Source organism: Callorhinus ursinus, unplaced genomic scaffold (assembly GCF_003265705.2).
Source record: "Callorhinus ursinus isolate GAN/ISIS: 27379988/994484 unplaced genomic scaffold, GSC_fseal_2.0 scaffold51, whole genome shotgun sequence".
NCBI lineage: Eukaryota > Metazoa > Chordata > Mammalia > Carnivora > Otariidae > Callorhinus > Callorhinus ursinus.
Genome location: NW_027397113.1, coordinates 6,763,304 through 6,788,624, shown reverse-complemented (window position 1 = coordinate 6,788,624; position 25,321 = coordinate 6,763,304). Strand labels below are relative to the sequence as shown.

The window sequence follows — 25,321 nt, the reverse complement described above, 5'->3', positions numbered from 1 at the left end:
GGAGTGGCAGAGAGAGAGAAGAGAGAGAATCTCAAGCCGACTCCCTGCTGAGTGCAGAGCTTGGCACAGGGCCCCCGAGATCATGACCTGAGCTGAAACCAAGAATTGGCTGACCAACTAACTGAGCCACCCAGGCGCTCCCCCCTTTTTTAAATTTATTCATTTATTGGAGAGAGAGAGAGAGAAAGTCTGCGCTCCCTTCTCAGCACAAGCACTGCCTCCACTTTGCCTCCTCCAGGCAGCCTTCCTGATTGTCTCCCCCCAGCCCCCACTGCAGGCAGGACTCCCAGCCCTCACATACTTTGCTATCCCTTTCCATTCACGGGCCTCACCTCACATTTGGGATCCAAGAGTGGGTCTTTTGTAGAGCAGGGTCTACCCCAGGGCCTGGTGCAAAACAGGCCCACCGCAGTCTGCTGAATGAAGGAGACGCCATGCACGAGTTCAAGTTCCGACTCAGTCACCTGCGTCGGTCTGATCACTGAGAATGGCGATCACAGTCCTGCCTGCCTCAAGCATGCCTCGAGGTCAGTGCCACGGGGTGGGCACTGAGGGAGTGCTGGGTCCTCACCGCGTGCCCCCAGGGGCCCAGGGGCCCAGCAGAGCCCGGCTGCCCGCAGGCGGCCCCACAACCACCCCCCCTGCCCATTGCAGAGAGGCTGCTGCCGTGGGACGCAGCCGGCAAGCCTCAGCAAACACATTTAAATCTGAAGTGACAGATAAAGCGATTTACGGCGACAGTTTAGCGTCAGATCGCTTCCCACAAGGCAGCCGGCGTCTCTCGGCCCCTTCTGCTCGCTAGTCCATCAAGGCGGTCTCTAAATCATGGACTCCGAGCAAGCGGTGGCCCAGGGACGGCTGGGGCTGGGCTCCTGGGGGCGGGGGGGCCCAGGCAGTGGAGGAAGGGATGAAGGGAGGATGGGGGCTGGCTCATGAGGAGAAGGGAGTGATAACCGGCTGGAAGATTTTCGAAAATCAAAGACCCAAGACTTAAGCAAACAGAGCGCCACTTCATGCCTTATTTTAAATAAATAAGCGGCTTAAAAACTCCCAGTGAGGCCGGCTTGTCGCGGTGAAACATGGCTTCCCACCCGTTCTGCACGTCCTGGCCCGCATGCCTAGCCCCTCAAAGGCCTCACTGACCTGCCTTGCCTCCCGCCACCTCCTGGCAGAATTAATTGGTCCCTGAGGCGTCGCATGGCACTTTGTTCAAACCTCGCTCCCAGGGCTTTGTCACATTATATTCTACTTAGCTGCTCTTACTCTTGACTTCCCGATAACAATTTACTAGGGGCTCGCTGTGTGCCAGGCCCTGGGCCCGGCACTGGATGCGCCTGAACTCGTGCTGCCCTCACGCCCACCCTGGGTGGGGTGGGGCCGAGGCTGGTCCATTTTCCAGATGAGGAAACAGAGGCTTGGAGCTGCCTGGCCGGAGGCCACTGCGCCACCAGCAGGAATACTGGGATTTCCAACAAATCAGCTCCTGGCCTCTGTGCCCAGGGCCCTGACTCGCTGGCCTGGGGTGGCTTTGAAGGGAAAGATTCCTTCTGTTGGCACAAAGCATCACATTCATCCCTGCTCTGTCCCGTTAGGCCCTGAAGGCCACAGCTGGCAGCCAGACCCTGGGACTGCCAAGAATGGGGGTCTTTCTTTGTGCTGGGACATTTCCTGCCTGGGACTCAGCTGTCTGCCAAAAACTAGTGACCCACAGGCACAGGCCTGGTGAGCTGGGAACGTCAAGGGCAAGGAAGTGGCCCAGTCAAGGTCATGACCCCCCCCATGGCAATGAGAAGATGGAAGCATTCCACAAGCTGAGGCACCCCCCCTCCCCGGGATGGAGACCCCCAGACCTGAGCTTTCTCTGGAGGAGATGCCTGGCATGGCTCCCCCCAGACACCACACCTGGGGGGTCGTAGGCCAACCCGGAGCAGCAAGCACTGCCCCTGAGAATCTTCTGCTCCAGAACAGGGGCCTGTAGGGGGCTCCCTGGTTTATCTTGCCAGCATGGCAGCCCAATTTAATTAAGATGGATGCAGCGTGCCCCCATGGGTAGGAGCCATTGCCGGCTACCAGATGGCGGGAGCCTGAGACTCTCTGGGTACTGCCCGAGCATGCAGCCTCAGCGGCAGCCCATGAAAACACAGCCAAGGATGGCCCAAGGCCGCCTGCGCTGCACCTGGGTGCTTGGGGGGTTGGTCCTGCCCCTGTGACCTCCAACCGTGCCACCCACCTGCCCGGCATTCCCCCACTAGACTCTCTGCCCCAGCGCCCCTCCACATACTACATGACATACTTCTCATCACAACACACGCGCGCGCACACACACACACATCTCACTTCCCACACACACCCACCATCACAGACACCACACATAGTACACATACGCTCCAATCACATCTCAAACACCAACAGAGTGGGGTAAAAAGCAGGTCTGGACTTCAAAAGCCAGAGGACCAGTTGGTAAACAGTCTGATTTCCCAAAGTCCTGAGAGGGACTGTGGGCAGAGTGGCTCCGTGGGGAGGGAAGGAGGCAGGCAGGCACGGAGGGTACCTGGCACCTGCCATCCCCAAGGGTCCCCCAGGGTCCTCTGAATGGGTGGGAAGGGAGCTTGCAGCCAGGCCGGAGATACCCCAAGCCCACAGCTCTGCAGGATGGTGGGAGTTCTAGGGATCCCAACCCTCCTTTTCCCTTACAGGCCCCTCCCAGCTCCCCCGCCATGGTCCTTGTAGCTGGAGGGAGGCCCAGCCAGCGATGGCACCTTCCCTGTGCCTGCCCCTGCCCCCATCTACTCATAGGGACAAAAAAAGACACACACACCCCCACACACAGAGAAAATACAGAAAGTCCAAAGCTGACCTCAAGTCCCCAGCCCAGTCCTACCCACACCGCTCCCCACGGGACCAACATTGCCCTTAGCTTCAAAAATAAAAATTTAAAAATTCCCACCCCGCTATAATTGCTCGCTCTTTTTCCCCATTGTGGTGGCTCTGTGGTCGGTGCTGAGAAGCAATTATTCATGGCTAATGATTATAATCAAGTCAAATAGAATTTAATGGACACGTATTCTCTTCCTGCTTGAAACTTTACATATGAATTAAGCACATATGGGTTTCACGAGGCACAGACCAGATTTTATGCAGCCGCGAAAATCCCCACGTTGCCGCGACTTTTATTCTGCTAATAAACAGGCTGATTTACGGGCGCCACCGGGCGCGGAAACCGCGATCTCTGCTGCCCCCTGGTGGGCGGCAGGCAGGGGCTGACCAAGGCCACGGGGGAGAGCCCAGGGAGGAGGCCGGAGGACTCCGGGTGTGGGGCTCCAGGCCAAGACCACCAAGGACGCCTGGGGTCTGACCAGTGGCGAGGCCGCCGGAACACCGGTGCCAGGAAAAGGCCTGGGGGGAGGACCCAGAGGGGAAGCTGGCTCTGTATGGAGCCCCACAGCCAGGGCCTGCCTCAGCCGTTCCCTGAGGTTCCACACGGGTTCTGGGTCCTCCCTGCTGTGAGACTCTAGAAAAAAGGCAGAGCCCAGGGAAACACACCAAGAAGTGTTGGGTAAACTGAGGCAAGCAGGGAGAGATGAAAGCTGCTCCTCTGCAGAAGGCGCCCAGCATCCCTTGACATTCCTGGGACAGGGCTGATACCCAGGGTGATGACAGGGGCATCGATTCTAGCACCAGCGACAGAGGCAGGGGATGAGGCCTTGGTCCGTGCCAGGGGCTGCATGAGCACCACTGTTTACGCGCGGAAGTCCCTAATGCCCCTGACAACCCAGCGGGTGGGTTTTCCACCATCCATACCCTGCAGAAGGAGAGACGGGAGCCCAGGCACGTACACGGACAAGGAGTCCCCGGAGAGATACAGCGAACGCTCCCACCCCCAACCCAGTGCCGCCGTATGCAGCCAGGACCAAAGTGCTCTTCTGAGAGCGAGAGGGGCTGACAGCCACTGCACTCAGGAGTCTGGCCAGGCACAAGGACACTTAGAAAAACCAAGAATCCCGCCCACAGCCGTACATGCAAGCCTCCGGAGCTCCCCCCCCCCCCCCGCCCTGCTCCTACTGCATCCCTACCTTGGTCTCCACCCCTCCCTCCTGGCCTGTTAACTGCCAGCCCAGCTGGGAAGGGGCTGATAAGATGCCCCACTTTTCCCTCTGGCCACTTTGCAGCTCATCAAGAAAAGGATGGGCAGGGGATCCTCTCATCCCTCGCCAGTGACGGACAGGGCCTCGGGCACGCAGGAGAGCAGCCCCACAGGCCTGCAGGATGGAATCCTCAGCCTCGGCTCCAAGGCTTAGCGCCCCCGCCCCAGACCAGCCCCTCCTGGAGCCAGGCAGCAAGAAGGCCCTTCTCCTCCGGGCCTCGGTGACATCTGCCAAGCCAGCGAGGCTCGTCTTAACCCCACGTCTCCCCAGACGGACGCGCAGGCCTGCTGGCAGCCCCCCACCCGGTCCTAGCGGCCCCGAGAGAAACACAGCAGGAGCACCAGCAGAAACCAAAGGGGACCAAGCTCCCTCTGCCCTAAGTCGGGACTCCGCCCTTATGTCATTGGTCACCTGTGCACCGAGACAGGCAGTGTGGGGGGAAGGAGGCACTTGTGTGACCGCATAAACAGGCAGAGAGACACGCAGAGCCGTGCCACAGCCAGAAAGGCAATCCAAACCGCGACAAGCAGGCCTGGGGCAGGCCGAGTGGCTCCCTCTCCCCAGGTCCCGTGAGCCCAGCCCCTTATCGAGAAGAGCATCAGCTCTGCCGCGTCCCCAGGGCACTCGGCAACACACGGCTCCCTAGCCAGCCCTGGGGTCAGACACAATGGCCGCCAGCCCAAGGGCAAGGTGGAGGAGGTCTGAGACGCTCCTGGGGGGGCGGGGTGCCCGAGACCGCACAGGTGGGGAGGTGGCAGTGCAGCGAGGTTTCCCAGGATGAGAGGCTCTGCCCACGTCTCCAAACATTTCTCTAAGGAAGCTCCTCCCCGTGAAGGTTGGTAAGCAGGCGAACAAGGGCTGGGATTCAGCCCCCGCTGGTCCTTGTCCACGAACCGCCTGTGTACCAAATGGACTGGACTGTCCCTTGACACCCCACTCCTGACCTCGGCCAGACAGCCACAGCCTGGGAGGACAGCAACCGCCTTCCTCCTGCCCCCAGGAGGGGAGAGAAGAGGAGGCTCCTCCACTCATCACAAACTGCCAAGCCAGCTAGAGCCACAGCGGGAAGCTGAGCCTAGGGCACCGGGGCCTCTGCCCCCACCATTCCCTTGACAAACTCCCTGGCCTGCCCCAGGTGTGCAGGGGGGCATGGCAGGCAGGAGGCAGAGAAGGGAGAGCAGTGGTGGGGTGTCGGCAGCCCCTGAGGTCAGACCACCCTGTTCTGGCCTCCACCTTGCTGGCAGGGCAGCCCGGCGCAATTCCAGCCAAGCTCTCTCCCTTCCCGGCCGCTAATGGGTCTCAGAGCTGCAAGGCAGCTCAGCCAAGGCGCCCCCGACATAGGTCAGAGTTTCAAGGGAAAGGAGTCCGCGCAGCCAACACACTGGGTTCCTGTGGCGCCAGCAAGCCATCTTCCTCTGGCCGCCCGAGCCTCGCTGGAGCCAGGTGGCGTCCACCCATGCCTGGCACAGCAGCCTGGAGCAAAGGGGACGAGGCGGCCACCCAGGTCTCTGGTTCACACCAGCCAGAAGCGCCCACTCACCGGCGTTGACGATGGCGTCCACCTCCAGCTTGGTGATGTCACCTCGGAACAGGGAGATCTTCTCGTTGAGCTGCTTATCCTTCTTGTACTTCGGCTCCTCCACCTTCGCGGTCACCCCTGGACAAGCAGAGGCCCGAGGGGTGGGGGGTCAGAGAGAGGCCCTCACTACAGAGTGACCCACCAGGGCCTCCATCCACCCCCCTCCACCTCCAGAGGCAGGGGACTGGTGACACAGGCAGCGGCCATCCACAGTGATTAAGTACCTCTCGCACAAGACACACACGGGGTCCCCTTGAATCTTCCCAAGTTAAGCACAGGTACAGCATTAAAGTCATCCATCCCCACTTTACAGACGTGGAAACTGAGCCCTAGGCAGGTGAAGTGACTCGCCCTGGGTGACAGGTTGCCAGGCCCGCAATGTGCAGGGCTCCCCACAACTGTGCGGTCATGGCTCTGGCGCTCAGTTTCCCAACAGTACAATGGGGATAAAAACCGAACCCTCCTCAGACCAGGTTCACACTTAAAGTGCCCCCTGCACAGCAAGCACCCCGCGAATGCTGCTGCCATTCTTCTTGGCCTAGTCGGTATGATGCTCCCAGGACACGGGTCTGAAGAGGCCACCCACCTGCCCCTCCCTGGCACACAGCCTACCTTTTGCCGTCTCTTTCCAGGTCGGGATCTTCTTCAGCCTGATGAAGTCCCTGCAGAAGTAATGTTCCTCCCGCTGCTTGTCACTCAGGCCCTTCAGAAATGCTACAGGGGTGGGGTGGGGCAGGCAGGAAGGAGGGTCAAGGCGGGAAGGGATCAGAGCGGTCCAGGGGGCTTCTCCCACCCCCTGTATCTCTCCCCTCCTCATTGGGACTCTCACCTCGTCCAAGGATGCAAGCCAGCCCTCCACGTCCACCCCTCCCACAGGCGCGTGATGGGGGCGGGGGCTGTTAGAGCCAGAGGCCCCTAGACCATCCTGCCGGGCCCTCTTTGTTCAGGAGGGGAACTGAGGCCCAGGGAGACACAGGGCATCTCTCAGGTACCACAGACCTGAGTTCAGAACTCAACTCTGCCCCTTTCCGGCTGTGTCCACGCCTCTGGGCCCCTGATTTCTTCATTTATAGAGTGGGGATTAAGAGGCTCCTTGTGGAATAATTTCATGCTTACTCAATGCATATAAGGAAAATAGGTTGGTGGCACTGGACGAGTTATATTATCAGTTACATCCTCAATGGGTTACATCATCACCATGGTTATTTGTAGGCAGCAGGACACGGGGGACGGGACAAACATCCTCAGAAAGCCAAAGAACCAAGCAGATCTGGTGCCTGTTCGCAGCCTCCCCTGCCCTGCCCCCCAGCACTGGAAGAGAGTTCCCCACAGACAGGTGCCCGGCTGGCTTCTCCCAGTGTGCACCAAGGGAGCAGTGGTAATTGTCCCCATCTTACAGATGAGGAAACGGAGGGTCATACAGATGGTGAGTGGGGAGCCAGGCACCCCCATCTGCTCACAGACTCTGGGTCCACCTGGCCTGGTCTCCCTGCTCCCTGGGCCTGGTCTTCCCTTTGGGTGGCACGGAGCCCCCTTCCAAGGCTTCCCACAAGCGGCCCAGGCTTCTGGCTCGCGGGTTCCCTCTGCCGGCCTCAGGCCACCAGGCACCCAGGCTCTCAGCCCACCATTGCTCCCCTAGACCACATGCTCCCCAGATGGAGCAGCCCTCACTCACCACTTGTTGGCGGGTGGGTAACAAACAGCAAAGGCCACTCAAGGAATTCAAAAAGCATCAGAAAATATGCAGACATGGGGGGGAAGGCAACTAGGGGACGTGGTGGGAGAGGAAGGGTTTGCCTCCTGGAGGCTTCTGTGGAAAAGGCCTCAAAGGGCAGGTGTTCAAGAGACAGGGGGGTCCTCCACACATGCCCTCGACCCTGCAGAAGCCAGTCCATCCAAAGCCTCTGTCCCTCAAGGATGCACGAGGAGCAGGGAAAGGGCCTGGCTCACAGTCCCAGCTCAGTATTATGGCTGGGGTGATTATAAAAGGCTCATAGCACCCCAAATCTGCTTCAGCTGTGGCTCAAGCCAGAATTACACTTTCTGGCAGCCGCTTCCCACCCTCTTCCATTAACGCCTACGACGCACAAGTCCTGCATACGGTACAAGGACATAACACTCACTAAGGCAGACGTGGTCCTGGCCCTTGGGGAACCTACAAGCCAGCAGAGGAGAGGCTGAGCGCTCCACAATCAGGCAAGCCATCCAAGCTCTGAGGACGCTCAGGGGGCGGGAGGGGAGGTAGCAGGAAGCCCCGGCCAGGGGCTTCAGGGAGACTCCGAAGAGAAATGGGAGGTCGCCAGGGCGGGGAAGGGCATTTCACCATCTGAACAGGATGTTCAAGGTCCTGGGTGAGTGAAATTCAGGGCAGGGGGCAGGCACGGGGTGGGGGGGGGGAGGAGCCATGCGCGTGACGCTGTGAGGAGGCACCAAATCTGTTAAGGACTGACTACATCCCAGGGTCACCTGAATCAGATTAAAGATGCTTTCACAGGGGCGCCTGGGTGGCTCAGTCATTAAGCGTCTGCCTTCAGCTCAGGTCATGATCCCAGAGTCCGGGGATCGAGCCCCTCATCGGGCTCCTTGCTCAGCAGGGAGCCTGCTTCTCCCTCTGCTTCTTGTTCTCCCTGCTTGTGCGTGCGCTCTCTCTCTCTCTCTCTCTGACAAATAAATAAATAAAATCTTAAAAAAAAAAGAAGAGGCCCAACGTCCCTCATCCTCAGGGACATGAAATCAAAGCCACAATGAGATACCACCTCACATCTGTCAGAATGGCTGGTATCAAAAAGACAAGAAATAACAAGGGTTGGCGAGGATGTGGAGACAAAGGAACCTCGTGCACTTCTGGTGGGAATGTGAATCAGGGCTACCCCTATGGAAAACAGTATGGAGGGTCCCAAAAAAGTTAAAAATCGAACTACCAGGGGCACCTGGCTGGCTCAGTGGGTGCAGCATGGGACTCTTTATCTTGAGGTTGTGAGTTTGAGCCCCACAGTGGGTGTAGAGATTACTTAAAAAAAAAAAAAAAGAAAGAAAGAAAGAAAAAAGAACTATCATATGATCTGGTAATTCCACTTCAGGGTATTTACCCAAAGAAAATGAAAGCACTAATTTAAAAAAGATACATGCACACCTATGTTCACCAAAGCATTACCTGCCATAGCCGAGAGATGGAAGCGCCCAAAGTGGCCACCAATAGATGAATGGATGAAGAAGAGGTGGTAGATACACGCAATGAAATATTACTCAGCCATAAAGAAGAATGAAATCTTGCCATTTGCCACAACACTATGGAGCTCGAAAATGTTATGCTAAGTGAAATAAGTCGGACAGAAAAGGACAAATATATGATTTCACTTCCATGTAGAATCTAAAAAAGCAAAACAGGAACAGCCTGTTTTGAGAACAAACTGGTAGTTGCCGGAGGGCAAAGGGGTATGGGGATGGGCAAAATAAGTAAAGGGGACTCAGAGGTGCAAACTTCCAGTTATAAGATCAGTAAGTCACGGGGATGGGAAGTACAGCTTAGGGAAGATAGTCAATCATACTGTAATAACAGTGTGGTGACAGGGACTACACTTATCGTGGCGAGCATTTTATAATGTATACGAATGTCAAATCACTATGCCATACACCTAAAACCAGTATTGTATTGTCAACTATACTTCCATTAAAAATAAATAGGGGCGCCTGGGCGGCTCAGTCCCTAAGCGTCTGCCTTCTGCTCAGTCCTGATCCCAGGGTCCTGGGATCGAGCCCCGCATCGGGCTCCCTGCTCAGTGAGAAGCCTACTTCTCCCTCTGCCACTCCCCCTGCTTGTGTTCCCTCTCTCACCGTGCCTCTGTCAAATAAATAAATAAAATCTTTAAAAATAAATAAACAAACAAACAAACAAATGAATAAATAGGGGCGCCTGGGTGGCTCAGTCGGTTAAGTGTCTGCCTTCGGCTCAGGTCATGATCCCAGAGTCCCAGGATCCCTGCTCAGCGGGGAATCTGCTTCTCCCTTTCCGTCTAAGCCCTCCCCCCTGTTTGTGCTCTCTCTCAAATAAATAAAATCTTAAAAAAAATAACAATAAATAAATGAAAAACGCTTTCACCAGATATAGATTAAAAACTCCCCTGACCCCAAGCAGTGCCATTTTCATTCTAAGAGGCCAAGGATATCCTACCGTGAATGGTACCCCAGTGGGGATGGCCCCCTTTTGTCACCAGTGTGTCCTGATGCTCACAGCCCATCTCCCTGCTTCCCCTTCTCAAGAGGCCACCTTCCCCACTGGACACGTGACCCCACGTACAACCTGAGTAACAGGCCAAGGGCTCCCACTTAAACGCTCCTTTCTTTGTGTGTTGGGGGAGAGCTGAAGGGCTTCTCCAAGGCTTGACTACCCTGTTCTGTAAAGTGGAGGTAAAGAAAGCTCCCTGCGGCTCTAAATGAGAAGCACAACAGGCTCAGGTGGGTACCCAGCAAAGCACTCAGTGGCTGGCGGGCAGTACCGCAGAGCAGAGCAGAGACTATGGAGGGGAGGCCAGGCTCCTTCCAGCTTCTGTCTCTCCCTGGCAGTCTGAATGCAGAGCAGTCAACTTATGGAGCAGCCCCCAGGCACCAGGCCTGGAGGCGGGAGGCAAGGGGAGGTCCTAGGGCCTGACCAAGCAGAGGGCAGGCGGGACAGCTGGCTGGAGGAGGTACCTCTAACTTCTCTGGTCTGCCCCACAGGCTGCAAATCGCTAGAGAAAAGTCCCATCACCAAACAGAAGGCTCCCTCTAAATTCCTGATTCTGTCCCCTGGCAGCCCCATCTGCCAGGCAGCTCCAGCTGCTGCTTAGGAAGTTCTCCCCCTCGCCCTTCTCCCCTTTCCCAAGCCTCCCCACTTTGTTTTCCAGCCGAGATGCTGTGTCCTCCTGCCAGCTGGGAACCCCCACCACAGCGCATGCCAGGCCCTCCCTCCCTCAGCCCAGGCTGCCTGCTCACCTTCCAGAGGCCTCCCTCCTACAGCTCCCCCTCCACCCACCGTCTCGTCTGCCCTCAAACAACCCTCTCATGCCTCAAGGTCATAAAGCCTCCCTCAACCATGCACTCCACACCCCGCAGCTGTGGTCTCCTGTCTCCCTCCCCCACTGCCCCCACTTCCTGCCTTCCAGGCTTCCCTGAGCCCTCACCAGACTCGGCCCACTTCTCCACCAAGGCCAAGGTCAGAGACACCGCACTGGCCACGTGGCCCCATGTAGTGGCCCTTCTGTCCTCCCTTGTGCACTAAGCAACCCCCACCCCTTCTTCCCCCTCAGGACCCCACCTCTCCTGGATCCCACCCCACTCACGGGCCCTCTAGTCTCATTGTCGCCTCCCCTTTTCCTTAATCTATACCCTCCCCTTAGTCTTCACATCAATCCCATGCATTCCAAACCCTCTTTCAGCTAATCTGATCCGGGGGCTACACCTCCAGCCCCTCAGCTCTCTGCCGAGCATCATCGAGCACTGAGCATCGGATCCCCAAGGCCCACTGCCTGCTCTCAACCCCAAACTCCTCATGTGCAAAACTGAACTTCTGACTCCTTCCCCCCAAACATGGTTTTTCTCTCCTTCCTTCTTCCCTTTCTCAGCGAACAGCCCTAGACTCTGCTAGGATCCCAAAATGGGCAGTTCCTTTCTCTTAGTCCCCTGGCTCCATCCATATGCAGGCTGTTGGATTTATCCCCACAATACCCCCAAAACCAAGCCGTCTGCTCATCCCCACCAGGGGCCAAGCCACTATCATGGCTCCCTAGCACCACCCAGAAGCCTTCTACTCCCAGTGGACTCCCCATGTCCACCCAACCGTCTGTTCCTCACTCAGCAGCCCAGGAATCTTAGGGGCAGAATTCTGTTTAAAGCTCAGTTCAAGTCCAAGTCCTTACTCAGGCCCATGTTGACACTCTGCCTCTCCCCCTCACCTCCTCCACTGCTTGCCTCCGGACAAACTACGCTCTCCCTCCTACACCTCTGCAGTCCACGCACATCAATCACCTTTCCGTTCCTCCCATGGCCAGACTGTTTCCTGCCTCAGGGCCTTTGTACCTGCCCTGCCCTCCACCTAACCTTCCTTTACAGGCCTTCCCCACTCCCAGAGTAGCCCCTCCCCCACCTGCTATGTTTTATTCCTTACTTGACCTTGGCCACTTGGGGATCTGTGGTGTTTACGTTGGATTCCCACCATCTGGCGCAGCGCATGGCATGTGTGAGCATCCATGGGCGTCTGCAGGATGAATTGATGAATGACTGAGCTGAGACCTGAACGTTGGGGGCATGTTTGCCAAGAGAACAGTCATCCAGGTGGAGGAGACAACATATGCAGAAGCCCTGAGGTAGGAGAGAGCATGTGAACGGGGAAATGGAGAGAAATCTAGAACCGCTGGACCAGAGAGCAAAAGCCAGGCTTGTGGCAGCCACCTCGGCTTGTCTCCCATCTGAGGAACGGAGCCTTTGGAAGGAACGTGCTGGTCCAGGCGGCTACTGTGGTTTCAATTCCTCTTGCTCCTTGGTCCTACTAGGTTTGGGCTCACGAGCTCCTGACATCACATTTGTGGGCAGGTCACTTGCCCTCTCTGAGTCTCAGTTCCCTCATCTCTAGAAGAGGGACTGGGCAGGCTTGCCGTGAATGGGAAGGGACTGTCAGAATATCTGGAAGCTGCAAAGTGCAAGACACACAGCAGATACGCAGTCCTTCCTGCGAGTGAAGATTCAGAGGGCAAAGCCAAACAAGACCAAATCAGGGAGAGGACTTTTCTTTTGCAACTTGGAGGCATAAGTAGGTAGAAGAACTTTTTGAATTATTTTGGTGCCCGTGTTTGTCATCTTACACAGTTGAGACCACAGATATCTTCCCCTAAGAGGCCTTGGCACGCCCAAATGTGGGTTCTCCCAGCCAGATGAACCCAGGGCCAGAAAGTGAACGTGTCTGCCGAGTCACTGCAGGGACTGGCCAGCCAGCACCCAGGCCAACCCCACAGGACTCCCATGTGCTGTGTGAGTGGCTGGGCAAGACCCAGGCACCCCATGGGACTAGTCTGGGGAGCCTGGAAATGGCTAGAGTCCCCTAGCAGACGCCATCTGGCAGAGGCTACCACGTTGCCTTCCAGAAGAAACAGAGGTATGTCACGGCCACAGGCAAGCCAGAAGGGGACACGGCCCAAGGCTCCCTCCTGCGCTGTCCTCCCTGGGATCCAAGGGCTGGTCTGAGTGGCCCACAGCTTGCACAGCCTCCTTTCCAGCAAAATCCAAAAGATGGCTCCACTTCCCAGAGCAGGAAGACAGCCCGAACTCCTGGCTCTGTTACCAGCCGGCTGGGCGCTGACCTTGGGGACATCTGTCAGCCTGTCCCTTCCAGTTCATGGTCCCCAGGCACACACCTCTTGAAGCCAGCGTGTGGGGCGCCTTGTCCTCATCTCCAGAGTGAGGCAGTGGTCCGACTGACCCCTGAGGAGCGACACCCTGCGTGGGTCCCTGATTTATGGGGCAGGAGAAGCCGATTATGATTCCCCTGGCTCCGAGGAACCAAGGGTCATCCTCATCGCCTTGGCTCCATCTGTCCGACAGGCCCCACGCATTTATAACATTTTCTACCTCCTTTTGCCAGAAGGACAGATGCAGACTTAAAGCACAAGTGAGTTTTATTTTTCTTATAAAAGATGTAAAACATACGTTTTAATTTTCTTTCTTTTTTGGAAAGGCGCGAGGATTTCACAGCTCAGTGAGACAGGTGTTGTAAAAAGATGTTTGCAGTAAATTTTGATGGGGAGGCCTGACCCTGGATGAGGCTTTCAGCGGCTCCCGGGCACGGAAGCCGAGCTGGCGGATGCAGGCTGCGCCAGAACCATAAAGTGCACCGGGCGAACGGGAATTCAATGATGTGTTTTAAGAAGTGTCTTTATGGCACTTTGCTAGACGGTGTTCAGAGAGGTGAGGGCAGGCTGGCACGGAGGGAGGCTCCTCCTCTGGAGAAGGCCTGGTGGACAGGGCTGACAACGGCGGGGCTCTGGGAACACAGCGGCGGGGGCATTTAATCACCTGGGCTCACCGTACCCCCAAGAGTGGGGTCTCATCAAAGTCCATGGCCCGAGCCACGGGGAGACAGAGCGTGAGGCACCTCAGAGCTTCTCTGCTCTCCCTAGGCCCCCTCGCCTCCGCCCGCACCGGGACACACCAAGGCAGGTGGGAGAAGACCCCCGCTTCTGGTTCCCGGGTGAGCCTGCAAGGTTCCCCAGTTCAGTAATCAAATCAGAGAAATCATCTGCTCTGCATGAAACCCCACGGGGGTTGAAATGAGCCGCATCTGCCCAGTGCAAAGGGAGCCTGGAGTACAGGTGCCCTTGCTTGCAGCGCCAGGGACAGGAAACGTGGCTCAGGACATGCAGGTCGCAGGCTCCAGCATTTGAGACCATGAGGGAGACAAATTTACACAAATCCAGTGTTGCTGTGGCCAAAACAGCACAGAGAGAGGAGAGAGGCCCAAGGGCTGACAAGAAAGGGGGTCACTGGAGACCCTTTGTACACCGTGGACCCTTTTATACACCGCTGTATACAAAATGGTTTCTGATGTGATCCCAGCACAACCTACAAATCAGGTGCTGTTCGTCCCATTTCACAGATGAGGAAACTGAGGCTCAGGGTGTTGCGGCTGGCCCAAGTCTGATGGCACCAATGCCCATCCTCTTCTTAGTAGACAGCTCTGCCCCCACTGCAGGTCAGAAGGAGGGTCTGTGACCCCCACTCCTGTGGTGACACAGCTCCTAGATGCCCCCAGTGCCCAACCTTAAGTCCCCTCATGCCCAACTGCCTTTAGAGTATGACTGTTTCCACAGTCTTGTGATAAAAAGGCACCACCTGTGGGGATAATAAGGCTCCCCATCACTGAGGCAACTAGAGAAATAATCCTCTGGCCAGTAAAATCATATTCTATGTAAATCTCCCCAAAGGACTGACTGTCTCCTACCCAGGAAGATCCAGTCTGGTGGTATTTACTTCCCCAGAGGGAGAACAGGTCTATAGGAGTGGCCAGTCAGCTTAAGAGGAAGAAAGGGAATGCCTAGGGTAAGGCAGAATTCGGCCATGTGTCCAGAGGACTCACTGGGCTGGGAGCTGAGGCATCCTGCACCCAGAACCCAGAGCAGACACTCAACAGTGCAGAGAGATGGAACTACTGAGCAACCACCCAAGGAAGGGGATCCTTGGTGGGTGGGTCCCCCCCCTTGCAGGGAAGCTTCCCCAGCCCACCCAGGGCAAAGGGATCCGCTTCCAAAATCATTCAACCAGCTCTCCAGCTGAGAACACATGCTGCCGAGTGAACTTAGGACAATGATTTGGCTTCCACGTGGCTTTTCCATGGGAGAGGAGGCCCTGCCCTGGCACACTTTCCAGACCCACCACTATATTTCCTACTGCGAGCTGCGCATCAACCTTCTGACCTACATCAGGCTCTTGTGAGTTTGGTTACTGTGTGCCAGTCTTTGAGAGAGGATCATCCCAGGCACAGACAGGCCTTTGGAGGCCTATGCATATCCCCAAGAGAAAGGCGAGCACATGTCCATCAAAGACATGGACAGGAATAATCAGAGCAGCTCTACTTCCAAAAGCTTCAAACTGGAAAACGAAATGCCCATCAACAGGAGAACAGGTACACAAAATGTGGTACATCCACACCATGGAATATTACACAGCCATAAAAGAGCAAACTGTTGGTACGCCCAATAAGGCACATCAACCATACAACTATGAGTAAAAGGAGCTGGACACACTGTATGCCTCTGCTCACATGAAGTTCAAGAAGCAGTAAGAGGTACTGATTGCAAAGGGGCTCAAAGGAACCTTCTAGGGTGCTGGCAACCTACTGACCACAACTGGATATTGCTGTAAAAATATACTGACCGTACGTACACCTGAGGTCTGTCTACTTAATGTACTTCACAGTACATGTAAGTCAGCTCAAAGTGTAAACAGAACATAAGGAAGAAAATTATCTGGGGGTTTTCAAGGACCAAAGCTTAGACCCCAATCAGAAGCAGAGTCCAGGGGCGTCTGGTGGCTCAGTTGGTTAAGCAGCTGCCTTTGGCTCGGGTTGTGATACCAGGGTCCTGGGATCAAGCCCCACATCAGGCTCCCTGCTCAGCAGGAAGCCTGCTTCTCCCTCTCCCTCTCCCTCTCCCTCTGCTTGTGTTCCCTCTCTCACTGTGTCTCTCTCTGTCAAATAAATAAATAAAATCTTTAAAAAAAAAAAAAAGAAGCAGAGTCCAGCTGAGCCAGCTCCCCAGTATGGCAGTTTTAAAAATATGCCCCCAATTCTTTGATCCTCTTCCCTTCCAAGGGTGGAGACTAATTTCCCTCCCCTTGAATGTGGGCCAGACTCCATGACTCCATTTTAAGCCCCAGCATAAGGCAGAATAGACATGTGGGACTTTAAAAACTAGGTCACAGGGGCCCCTGGGTGGCTCAGTCATTAAGCGTCTGCCTTCAGCTCAGGTCATGATCCCAGGGTCCTGGGATCGAGCCCCGCATCGGGCTCCCTGCTCGGCGGGAAGCCTGCTTCTCCCTCTCCCACTCCCCCTGCTTGTGTTCCCACTCTCGCTGTGTCTGTCTGTGTCAAATAAATAAAATCTTTAAAAAATAAAAATAAAAACTAGGTCACAAAAAGGCACTGTGGCTTCTGGCTTGGTCTCTGGGGGGGAAACCAGCTGCCATGTCATGAGGTGACTCAAGCAGCCCTGTGGAGAGACCCCCAGGGTAGGTCTGAGGCCTCTACCAACAGCCACTTCACAGCTGTAACCAAGTCCAACAGAACCACCCGCTAAGCTACTCCTAGGTTCCTGACCCTCAGAGACTGTAAGGTAATAAAAGTTTGCTGTTGTAAGCCATTGAATTTGGGGGTAATTTGTCACTCAAAAATAGATCACTGAAACACACAGATCACACCCCGACAAGCCTGCTGGGGTCTTCACGCCCAATGCCACCACTCCTCACACTGTTCCCTGACTGGATCCTGGAGCTCAGGCAGCCCCATCTGCCATGGTTTCTTCACAGCATTGGCCTTTGCCTGGCACTGCCCCACTGGTTTGGCCACGTTTTCAGCTGTTTCCTTCCCCTAGCGAAGAAGCTCCATGAGGGCAGGCACCTTGCCTGTCTCACTCATGGCTGCATCCCAGCACCAGAACGGTGCTGGCCACATAGAGGGCGCTCAGTAAAAATGGATGAATGAGGGCCACCTGGCTGACTCAGTCTGAAGAGCGTGCGACTCTTGATCTCAGGGTCGCGAGTTTGAGCCCCATGTTGGGTGTCCGGATTACTTCAAAATAAATAAACTTAAAAAAAAATGGATGAATGAATAGAAATCCCAGGTCCAAGCAGAGATACCACAGCAGCCTGGGAATCCCTGGCCTGTCAGCTTCGCAAGGTCTGGAAGTTTTCCGGGGCACCAAGGAATGGGAGGGGGTGGGGAGCTAGATCCTAGAAACAGTGACAGATCCAGGAGCAGGTGGCTGGGCCCCTTGCCTCCCTAGCTCTCTTTCCCACCAAGCTGGCTTGCTGCTCCTGACAGAGAAGGGGAGGCAGGCTCCCTGTGGGGACAGTCCCCCTGCCAGGAATCTCAGCCAGCCCCCCGCTCTCCACCCTAACTAGGGTTCTAGGGCCCCGGGCGGAGGGCATGACAGACACTCTGTGTGCGCACTGAGCCAAGTCAAGTGCTTTCTGCCCGCACTTGAAGATCCCAGCAAAGGAATTCATGACAGGGGTAAAGTCATCTTGAACTCTACCTCTAATTCTGAGGACGCCTTCCCTTTACCCCCACCTTCCCCCACCAGCCCACAGAGGCCCAGCCAATGAACAGCCTCCCCTGTGCTTTTGAAAGGGGATCCAGCCAGGAATGGTTACAAGAGCTCTGAGAGCAGGCTCTGAAGGGCAGTGGCAGCTGGCTGAGCAGCCGGCCAGAGTATTTGGGGCTCTGCAGGCCGGATGCCCTCCCTTCCCTGTTCTGTGTGGGGACCCAGAGTCCAGCCCTGGGACTCATGCCGGACCAGGACTCATGACCCGTCCCAGAGTGGAAGGAAATGGCTTGATTCCTGGGGGTGCAGGGTGTAACTGCTCTCACGGACATAATGCCCTGTCTCTGCCCTGCAGCCCCTCAGCCCTGTGTCCCCCAGGAATTGGGGCAGAAACTGTTCACAAGTGGCCAGAGGCCAGGGATGAGGGCAAAAGGGCACCAGATGACCAGCCCAGAGAGGCAGGCCTTCAGGGTAGGGATGGGGTGGAGGTGGGACTGGCTTGCCCACAGAGGCGACTCTGTGGGGCTGTCTGATCCTCCCAGGTGGGACACCACACCCAGAACTGTCCCCTCCGTCCATTTCCTGCCACTCTGCCTAAAATGACACCACTTGAGAAACCACACTGCACAAAGCCTGGGGAATTCAGGAGCCTAACGTCAGCTCTGCCCAAACTCTCAGTGACCTTGGCTCATCAGCTCAGTTTCCCTCCCGCACATCGGAGTCCGGAGGCAGGTCCTGGATGACCCCTGGGCGTGCCCTGTGACCCGCGCCGTTGGGGTAAAGTCGTCCTCCTCACACTGCCCCCGACAGGGGACCTGGCCCTCGTACGGAGTGAAGTGGTTTGCCGGACTGGGCACACGGGGGGCGTGGCTGTGACTGGAGGGGTCCATACTAGGGCGAACGAGGCCTTAACTTCCTCGGGTCTCTCGGGTGGAAGAGGCTGCTGGTGGGGTGCTGTCCAGCCCCCTCGCCCCTCGCGCCCCCCTCCTGCTTACACTTACATTTTGCCTCCTTCCAGTCGGTGGAGGTGCTCAGGTCCACCTTCGCCGCCATGGCCAGGGGGGCCCAGGTGCGCACCCCGGCGCTCCTCTCCGCCCCACTGCCGCCGCCCCCCAAGCCCCAACTCCCGCTGGGGTCCGCGCGCGGGGCCTGTCCGCGCCCTGGGACACCGGGGGAGCCGGACGCACTGCTGCGGGTTCGCGTGGCACCCGCCGAGGGGCCGGCCCAGGGGCGCGGGACGCAGAGCAGCTGCCCCGCCGCGCGCAGCTGTGCCAGGCGGCCGGACAGTTGGCTCCTTAGAGACATGAGCCGGCGGCGCGGGGCGGTTCCCCGCCCACTTGGACTCTATTTACGGGGCTGGGAGTCTGTCCCTGATCCGCCCGGGACCGAGCGGCGTGTGCTAGAGGCGACCGGCTCCGAGCTGGCGGGCCGCGCGGCCAGAAACCCCGAGCGCGCCGCTGGGCACCCTGGAACTTGTAGTCCCGGCCGCCGGACGGGCCCCCGCACTCGTATACACACGTGCGCGCCCCGCCCGGACTCCGCCCGCTCCGGCCGCTGGGTGGGAGGCTCCGGCTTCTCGGAGGGTCGCGCGGCTGCCTGGCGCCCCCTCGGGGCTGGCCGCCAACTTCCCGGTCTGTAGAGCCGCCCTCCCCGCGGCGCGGCCCCGGCCCACCTCTGCCCTGCGTACCTGGCCCGCCTCTGCCCTACGTCCGTGGCGCTCCGCGCTCCGTACCGAACTCGGAGAGCCGGGCGCGGCGCCACCCCGCAACCCCATACCGCCCCCAGGCCCCAGGAGCCGCGGTCCCTCTCCGCCGGCCGGCCCCGGGGAGGTGACAAGCAGCGCGAACGGGTACGCCCGGTTCGGCGACTTTCCCCAGGCAGCTGAGCCCTGGGGGCGGACAGGGACGCGACTGAAAACAAGGGTGCAAACCGTGGAATGTGAAGGCAGAAAATTTGAGTTCCAAGAGGCGTTCTCGGGTGGAACAATTGGCGTGGTTTTTTTCTTTATTTTTTTCTAATTTTTTTTTTTACGAAGATTATGAAGGTAGTTTTTTAAATACAAGTTTATGTTTTTCTACACTATTAATATTATTTGAGAAATATAATAGCAGATATTTTTATAACCTGAGGAGGAGCCAGGGTCCCAGAGAAGGTTCCAGTACCAGCTTGCCACCCTAGGGTACACAGTCCACTTGGGATTCACCTCTTGAGCTGTAAATTAAGAATAAGACAGGGACACCTGGGTGGCTCAGTCTGTTAAGTGTCCGCCTTCCGCTCAGGTCCTGATCTCAGGGTCCTGGGATGGAGCCCCTGCATCGGGCTCCCTGCTCAGGGAGCCTGCTTCTTCCTCTGCAGCTCCCCATGCTTGTGCTCTCTCCCTCTCTCCCGCTGTTCCTCTCTCAAATAAATAATAAAGATCTTTAAAAAAAATTAAAAGACAGGGCTCAGGTCTGGCTGGTTGCAGAGGTGCCCTGTGTTCCAGGCCTCTCTGGTGCTGGGTGTGGCAATAACCCAGGGCGGGCTGTGGGGCGGATCACACAGTGAGCCATGTGGATGCAGGGGCACCACCGGGATGTCCGAGAGAGAACCAGCACAGACCTGCCGGCAGGGAGGAGTGCGGTGATCAGCCTGGGATGAGGGTGGAGAGAGGCGATCAGAAGCCAGGGTCCAGGAAGGAAGGGCCAAAGGTCCCCAACATTCCAGGACCACCAGTAAGGCCTGTACCCTTTCCCCAGAAAGGTCAACAAGATGAGTTCAGGATGTGGTAGTCAGGCCCCCAGGATGGAGGTCACCTCACCACTTGCCACTTCTCCTATAACTCAGCCTTGCAAATTGCATCCAGGAGGGGCGCCTGGGTGGCTCAGAGGGGCGCCTGGGTGGCTCAGTTGGTTAAGCGACTGCCTTCGGCTCAGGTCATGATCCTGGAGTCCCGGGATCAAGTCCCACATCGGGCTTCCTGCTCGGCGGGGAGTCTGCTTCTCCCTCTGACCCTCTTCCCTCTCGTGCTTTCTATCTCTCATTCTCTCTCTCTGAAATAAATAAATAAAATCTTTAAAAAAAAAAATTGCATCCAGGATAGCAGCCACTTACAGGGCACTGGGTACCAGCTGGCGCTGAACTAAGCACCCTGCTTGCATTTGCTGTACCTTCGTTAGCTCGTTATGAGCTCTCAACGGCCAGGGGAGGCAGCAGGAATGGGCTAGAGGTCAACAACACAGCCTGTGAGGGTCAGAGCCCAGGCTTGGGCCTAGTTGTTTGGTTCTTATCTGTGGTCAGGAAAGCAATTGCACAGATGTCACTGATTCAGGAGAGGAAGCATGTGGATGACCCTGCATGTGTTCTCTCACTGCTGTAACAAGTTACTGCAAATTGGTGGCTTCCACTACACAAATGTATCATCTTAAAGTTCTGTAGGACAGAAGTCTGACGGGTCTCTCGGGGCTACAATCAAGGAGTCAGCAAGACTTTGTTCCCTACTGGAGGCTTTTTCTGGTCTTTTCCAGCTTCCGGAGACACCCACACTCCCTGGCTCGCGGCACCCTTCTTCCATCTTCAAAGCCAGCGATGCTGCATCTCCCCAACCAATTCTTCCATGGTGGCCCTTGCCTCTGACTCTCCTCCCCTTCCCTGCCATTTTCAAGGACTCTGGTGATTATGCTGGCCCCACCAGGATAATCCGTGACCACTTCCCTATTTAAAGTCTACTGATGTGTGGCATTAACTCCATCTGCAACCTTGATTCCTCTTCGCCATGTAATGTAACATATTCGCAGGGACGAAGATATGGACATCTTTGGGGGGGGCATTATTCTGCCTACTATACCCCTCCTGGCAAGGTCTGGGGAGGAGGTTACAGGGAGAGGCAGGGGCCCCAGCCATAGAAAGTCTTGGTGCCCAATCGGGAGGCTGCCTTTCTGCACAGAGCATGAAATCCACATCCCCCAGAGCCAGGCCTTCGAAGCACCCTTGCACACTCTGGGCATCTGTACCAGTCCTTCCGATTCTTTTGCTGGGATTCAGCTCTGTTCTCACCTGGCAGCCAGGAGAGAGAAGGTTCCAGCTCACAGGCCTCTGCTGTCTAGTCTAAGAGAGGCCTAGGCCCCACACTCAGGTGGACATGGACACGGAAGCAGGGCTCTGACTGAGCTAGGCAGGACCTCCTCACAGAGATCGAGCTGGATCTTTTGAGAAAGGTAAAATGTTGCCAGGTTCCAAATGTGTGTATGTGTGGGTCAGAGACATTTCAGGCAGAGGAATGCCCAGAAGCAGAGGCATGGCAGCCTATGGAATGCCGAACCTTCCAGCAGGGGCTATGCCATTGTCAGAGACTGTCAGCTGAGGATTTCTAATGTTGCAGAGGGGCTCTCTTGCAGAGAAAAGCTACCTACTGCTACTTGTGTTTAAAGGAATACTGTACTTATTAAACTTACAAATTAAAGAAAGAACTAGTTTTTCTTAAACATCCAAGTGTAACTTGCAAATCTAGTTTTCTATTTATAAATCTGCTAATTTTTGTATAAAAATAAGAACAATTACTTTCACTTATTCTTTGATGAATATTTAATTAACTCAGAGATTCAACAGATTAAATTCTAAAAATGAATGCCAATTACAAACTTAGGTAATTAAATTCCCTAATAGATTTTAAACTACATGTTACAGGGATGAGATAGCTGGTCTTCTCAAATACCTCAAACTCAACATCTAACAGGCATTTTTTTTTTCTTCCTTTTTCTTTATAAACAGGGAGGGGGTAGGGGTGAGGACACTCTCGCCCCCCACCTTACTCTGTCCTCACCAGCCAAGCATATTTTTTTCTAATCAGCTAAGCAGTTTTTAAAATATTTTATTTATTGGGGCACCTGGGTGGCTCAGTCATTAAGCATCTGCCTTCAGCTCAGGTCACGATCCCAGGGTCCTGGGATCGAGCCCCGCATCAGGCTCTCTGCTCAGCGGGAATCCTGCTTCTCCCTCTCCACTCCCCCTGCTTGTGTTCCCTCTCTCGCTGTGTCTCTCTCTGTCAAATAAATAAATAAAATGTGAGAGCACAAGCAAGGGGAGCGGCAGGCAGAGGGAGAAGAAGCAGGCTCAGTGGGGAGCCTGATGCAAGACTTGATCTGGGGACCCTGGGATCATGACCTGAGCCCAGGGCAGATGCTTAACCAACTGAGCCACCCAGGCGCCCCAGCTAAGCAGTTCTTCTATACTAATAGATTACACTTGTAAATATGGTCAATCAAGTCCCTTAAATGTTCAAATGTTGTTTATAACCTTAGATCATTTTGCACTGTCTCCGTTGTCTATTACTGCATAATAAACTACTGAAAACTTACTGGCTCGAAATAATAACCAAGGCATGGAGTCAGCAATTTGGTCTGGGATAAGCTGGAAGGTTCATCTTCTTCTGGTCTTGCCTGGGTCACTCCTCTGGCTGCAGGCATCTGACCACCTAACTGGGGCCAGGGGCCCAGGATGGCCTCAGTCCCATGACTGGCCATTGGTGCTGGCTGTCAGCCAGACTCCTTGGTTCTGCTCCAGGGCACTCTTATCCTTCCATAGGCTAGACGGGGGCAGCGTCACGGCATGCCGGTCTCAAGGACCTGCTCCAAGAGGGTGACCACAGAGGATGCCCTGCCTCTTGAGGCCTGACTCCGAAGTCATCCTACATCACTTCCACCACATTCTGTCATTTCACGTGGGGTCACAAGGTCAGCCCAGATTCAAGGGCAGGAAGAAAGAGACTCGACCTCTTTTTTTTTTAAGATTTTATTTATTTTTTGACAGTGAGAGAGGGAACACAAGCAGGGGGAGTGGGAGAGGGAGAAGCAGGCTTCCCACGGAGCAGGGAGCCCAATGCGGGGCTCGATCCCAGGACCCTGGGATCATGACCTGAGCTGAAGGCAGATGCTTAACCACTGAGCCACCCAGGCACCACGAGACTCGACCTCTTAATGAGAAGAGCAGCCGAATCTCATTGCAAAGGCAGCCTACAGGGGTGGGAGGAATTATTAGAGCCATTTTAACTAATTAAATCCACAAATCATGGTGCCTGGCTGGCTCAGTTGAAAGAGCATGCAACTCTTGATCCCAGGATTGTGAGTTTGAGCTCCACATTGGGTGTGATTACTATTAAAAAACAAAACAAAACAAAACAAAACCTCACAAATCAAATAGGACAGATTGACTTAAGTGTCTCAAAACCTCAAGTAAACACTCTGATATTAGCATGATGTAACAAAAGTTATTTCTAAACTGGTACCAAGATTCTGGGTTTGTTTTGCTGGTTTCCACACCCTTCAGGGTTGCAAAGCCACCAGAGGAGCAGATTCCTCATCACAGCGGGGCTGGAGGCACAGTGGATTTGGGACCACAGTACAGTGAGGGTTTCCTGTTCCTGGTCTGAGATTTTAAGAGCAGAGCAGGACTCAGAAGAATTCTGCCAGGTCTAAAGGGACCCCCAAGCCCATTCCTCTCCCCAGGAGTGAATTGCAGAGTCCAGTGCATCCCTGTTTCCTGAGAGTCCCCATTTTTACCAGGACACCTTCCTTCTTTTCATTGCTTTAACGCAGGTGGATGAGCCCCTTTGCCTGCCAGGTCCCCCTAACATCTTCACTATGTGATCGCAAACTTCCCTCCATCCAGGTTGTAATGCAGTCTTCATATTTTACTTTATCACCTGCCTGTATTCCATTTTACTGTCTGTGTCATTGGCCGATATTGTACAGTCATTATAATGGGAGGCGAGGAAGGGAAGAATGGATTACTACGAGGTACTAAGTGTCCGGCCGGCGCGGAACTGTAAATCACGGGCCTGGACGGTAGAGGGCGCCCCTCCCCCGGATTCCTCTCGGGGCCGGTTTGAGGACCGGCCTTTAAATCTTTTTAAAGACTTTAAATCTTTTTAAAGATTTTATTTATTTGACAGAGAGAGACACAGCGAGAGAGGGAACACAAGCAGGGGGAATGGGAGAGGGAAAAGCAGGCCTCCCGCAGAGCAGGGAGCCCCATGCGGGGCTGGATCCCAGGACCATGGGATCATGACCGGAGCCGAAGGCAGACGCTTAACGACTGAGCCACCCAGGCGCCCCTTAAGATTTAATTTTTAAGCGATCTCTACACCCGGCGTGGGGCTCAGACCCACAACCCTGAGATCAAGAGTCCTCCGCTCCACCAACTGAACCAGCCAGGTTACCTGATTGTGACAGATTTAAACAATGCAATGAAAAGAAAGCCCTGTTATGAGCTGAATCATGCTCCCCCCCAGATTCATATGTGGAAGTCCTAACTCTCGGCTCCTCAGCATGTGACTGTATTGGGAGGCAGGGCCCTTGAACAGGTGATTGAGTAAAAAAGGAGGCTGTTAGGGTGAGCCCTCACCCAATCTGAGTAGTGTCCTTGTAAGAAGGAAGATGGACATGCAGAGACACACGAAGACCTCGTGAGGACAGCGAGCAGGGGCCGTCGGTAAGCCGAGGAGAGAGGCCCCAGGGCAAACCAGATCTGCCAACACCTTGATCTCAGACTTGCAGAACTGTGAGAAAATAAATCTCGGTTGTTTAAGCCACCAAATCCGTGGGATTTATGTATGGCAGCCCTAGAAAGCTAATGCAACACCCTCTCCCCAGCCCTAATCCACAGAGGAATGTATCACTTTTGGTAGCCAGCTGTGCATCCTTCTAGACTCTTCCCACGCATGTATAATCATATGTGCAGATATACACATACAATTTTTCTTTCTTTCTTTCTTTCTTTTACAAAAATAAGATTTGGCCCATACACACTGTTCCATAACTAACTTTCTTTATTCCATA

At 55.3% G+C, this 25,321-nt stretch overlaps 1 protein-coding gene across 1 annotated transcript in view; it reads right to left on the bottom strand.

Annotated features, from left to right (window-relative positions):
- MACROD1 (mono-ADP ribosylhydrolase 1) overlaps positions 1–18,965 on the bottom strand; it is a 146,155-nt gene extending 127,190 nt beyond the window's left edge. The window contains exons 1-3 of the mRNA XM_073883296.1: positions 18,512–18,965; positions 6,337–6,438; positions 5,686–5,802 (exon numbers count right to left, since the gene is read on the bottom strand). Of these exons, the coding sequence (XP_073739397.1) occupies positions 5,686–5,802; positions 6,337–6,438; positions 18,512–18,815 (523 nt within the window). The 5' untranslated portion in view covers positions 18,816–18,965. The remainder of the gene's footprint in view (positions 1–5,685; positions 5,803–6,336; positions 6,439–18,511) is intronic.
- Positions 18,966–25,321: the final 6,356 nt, after the last annotated feature.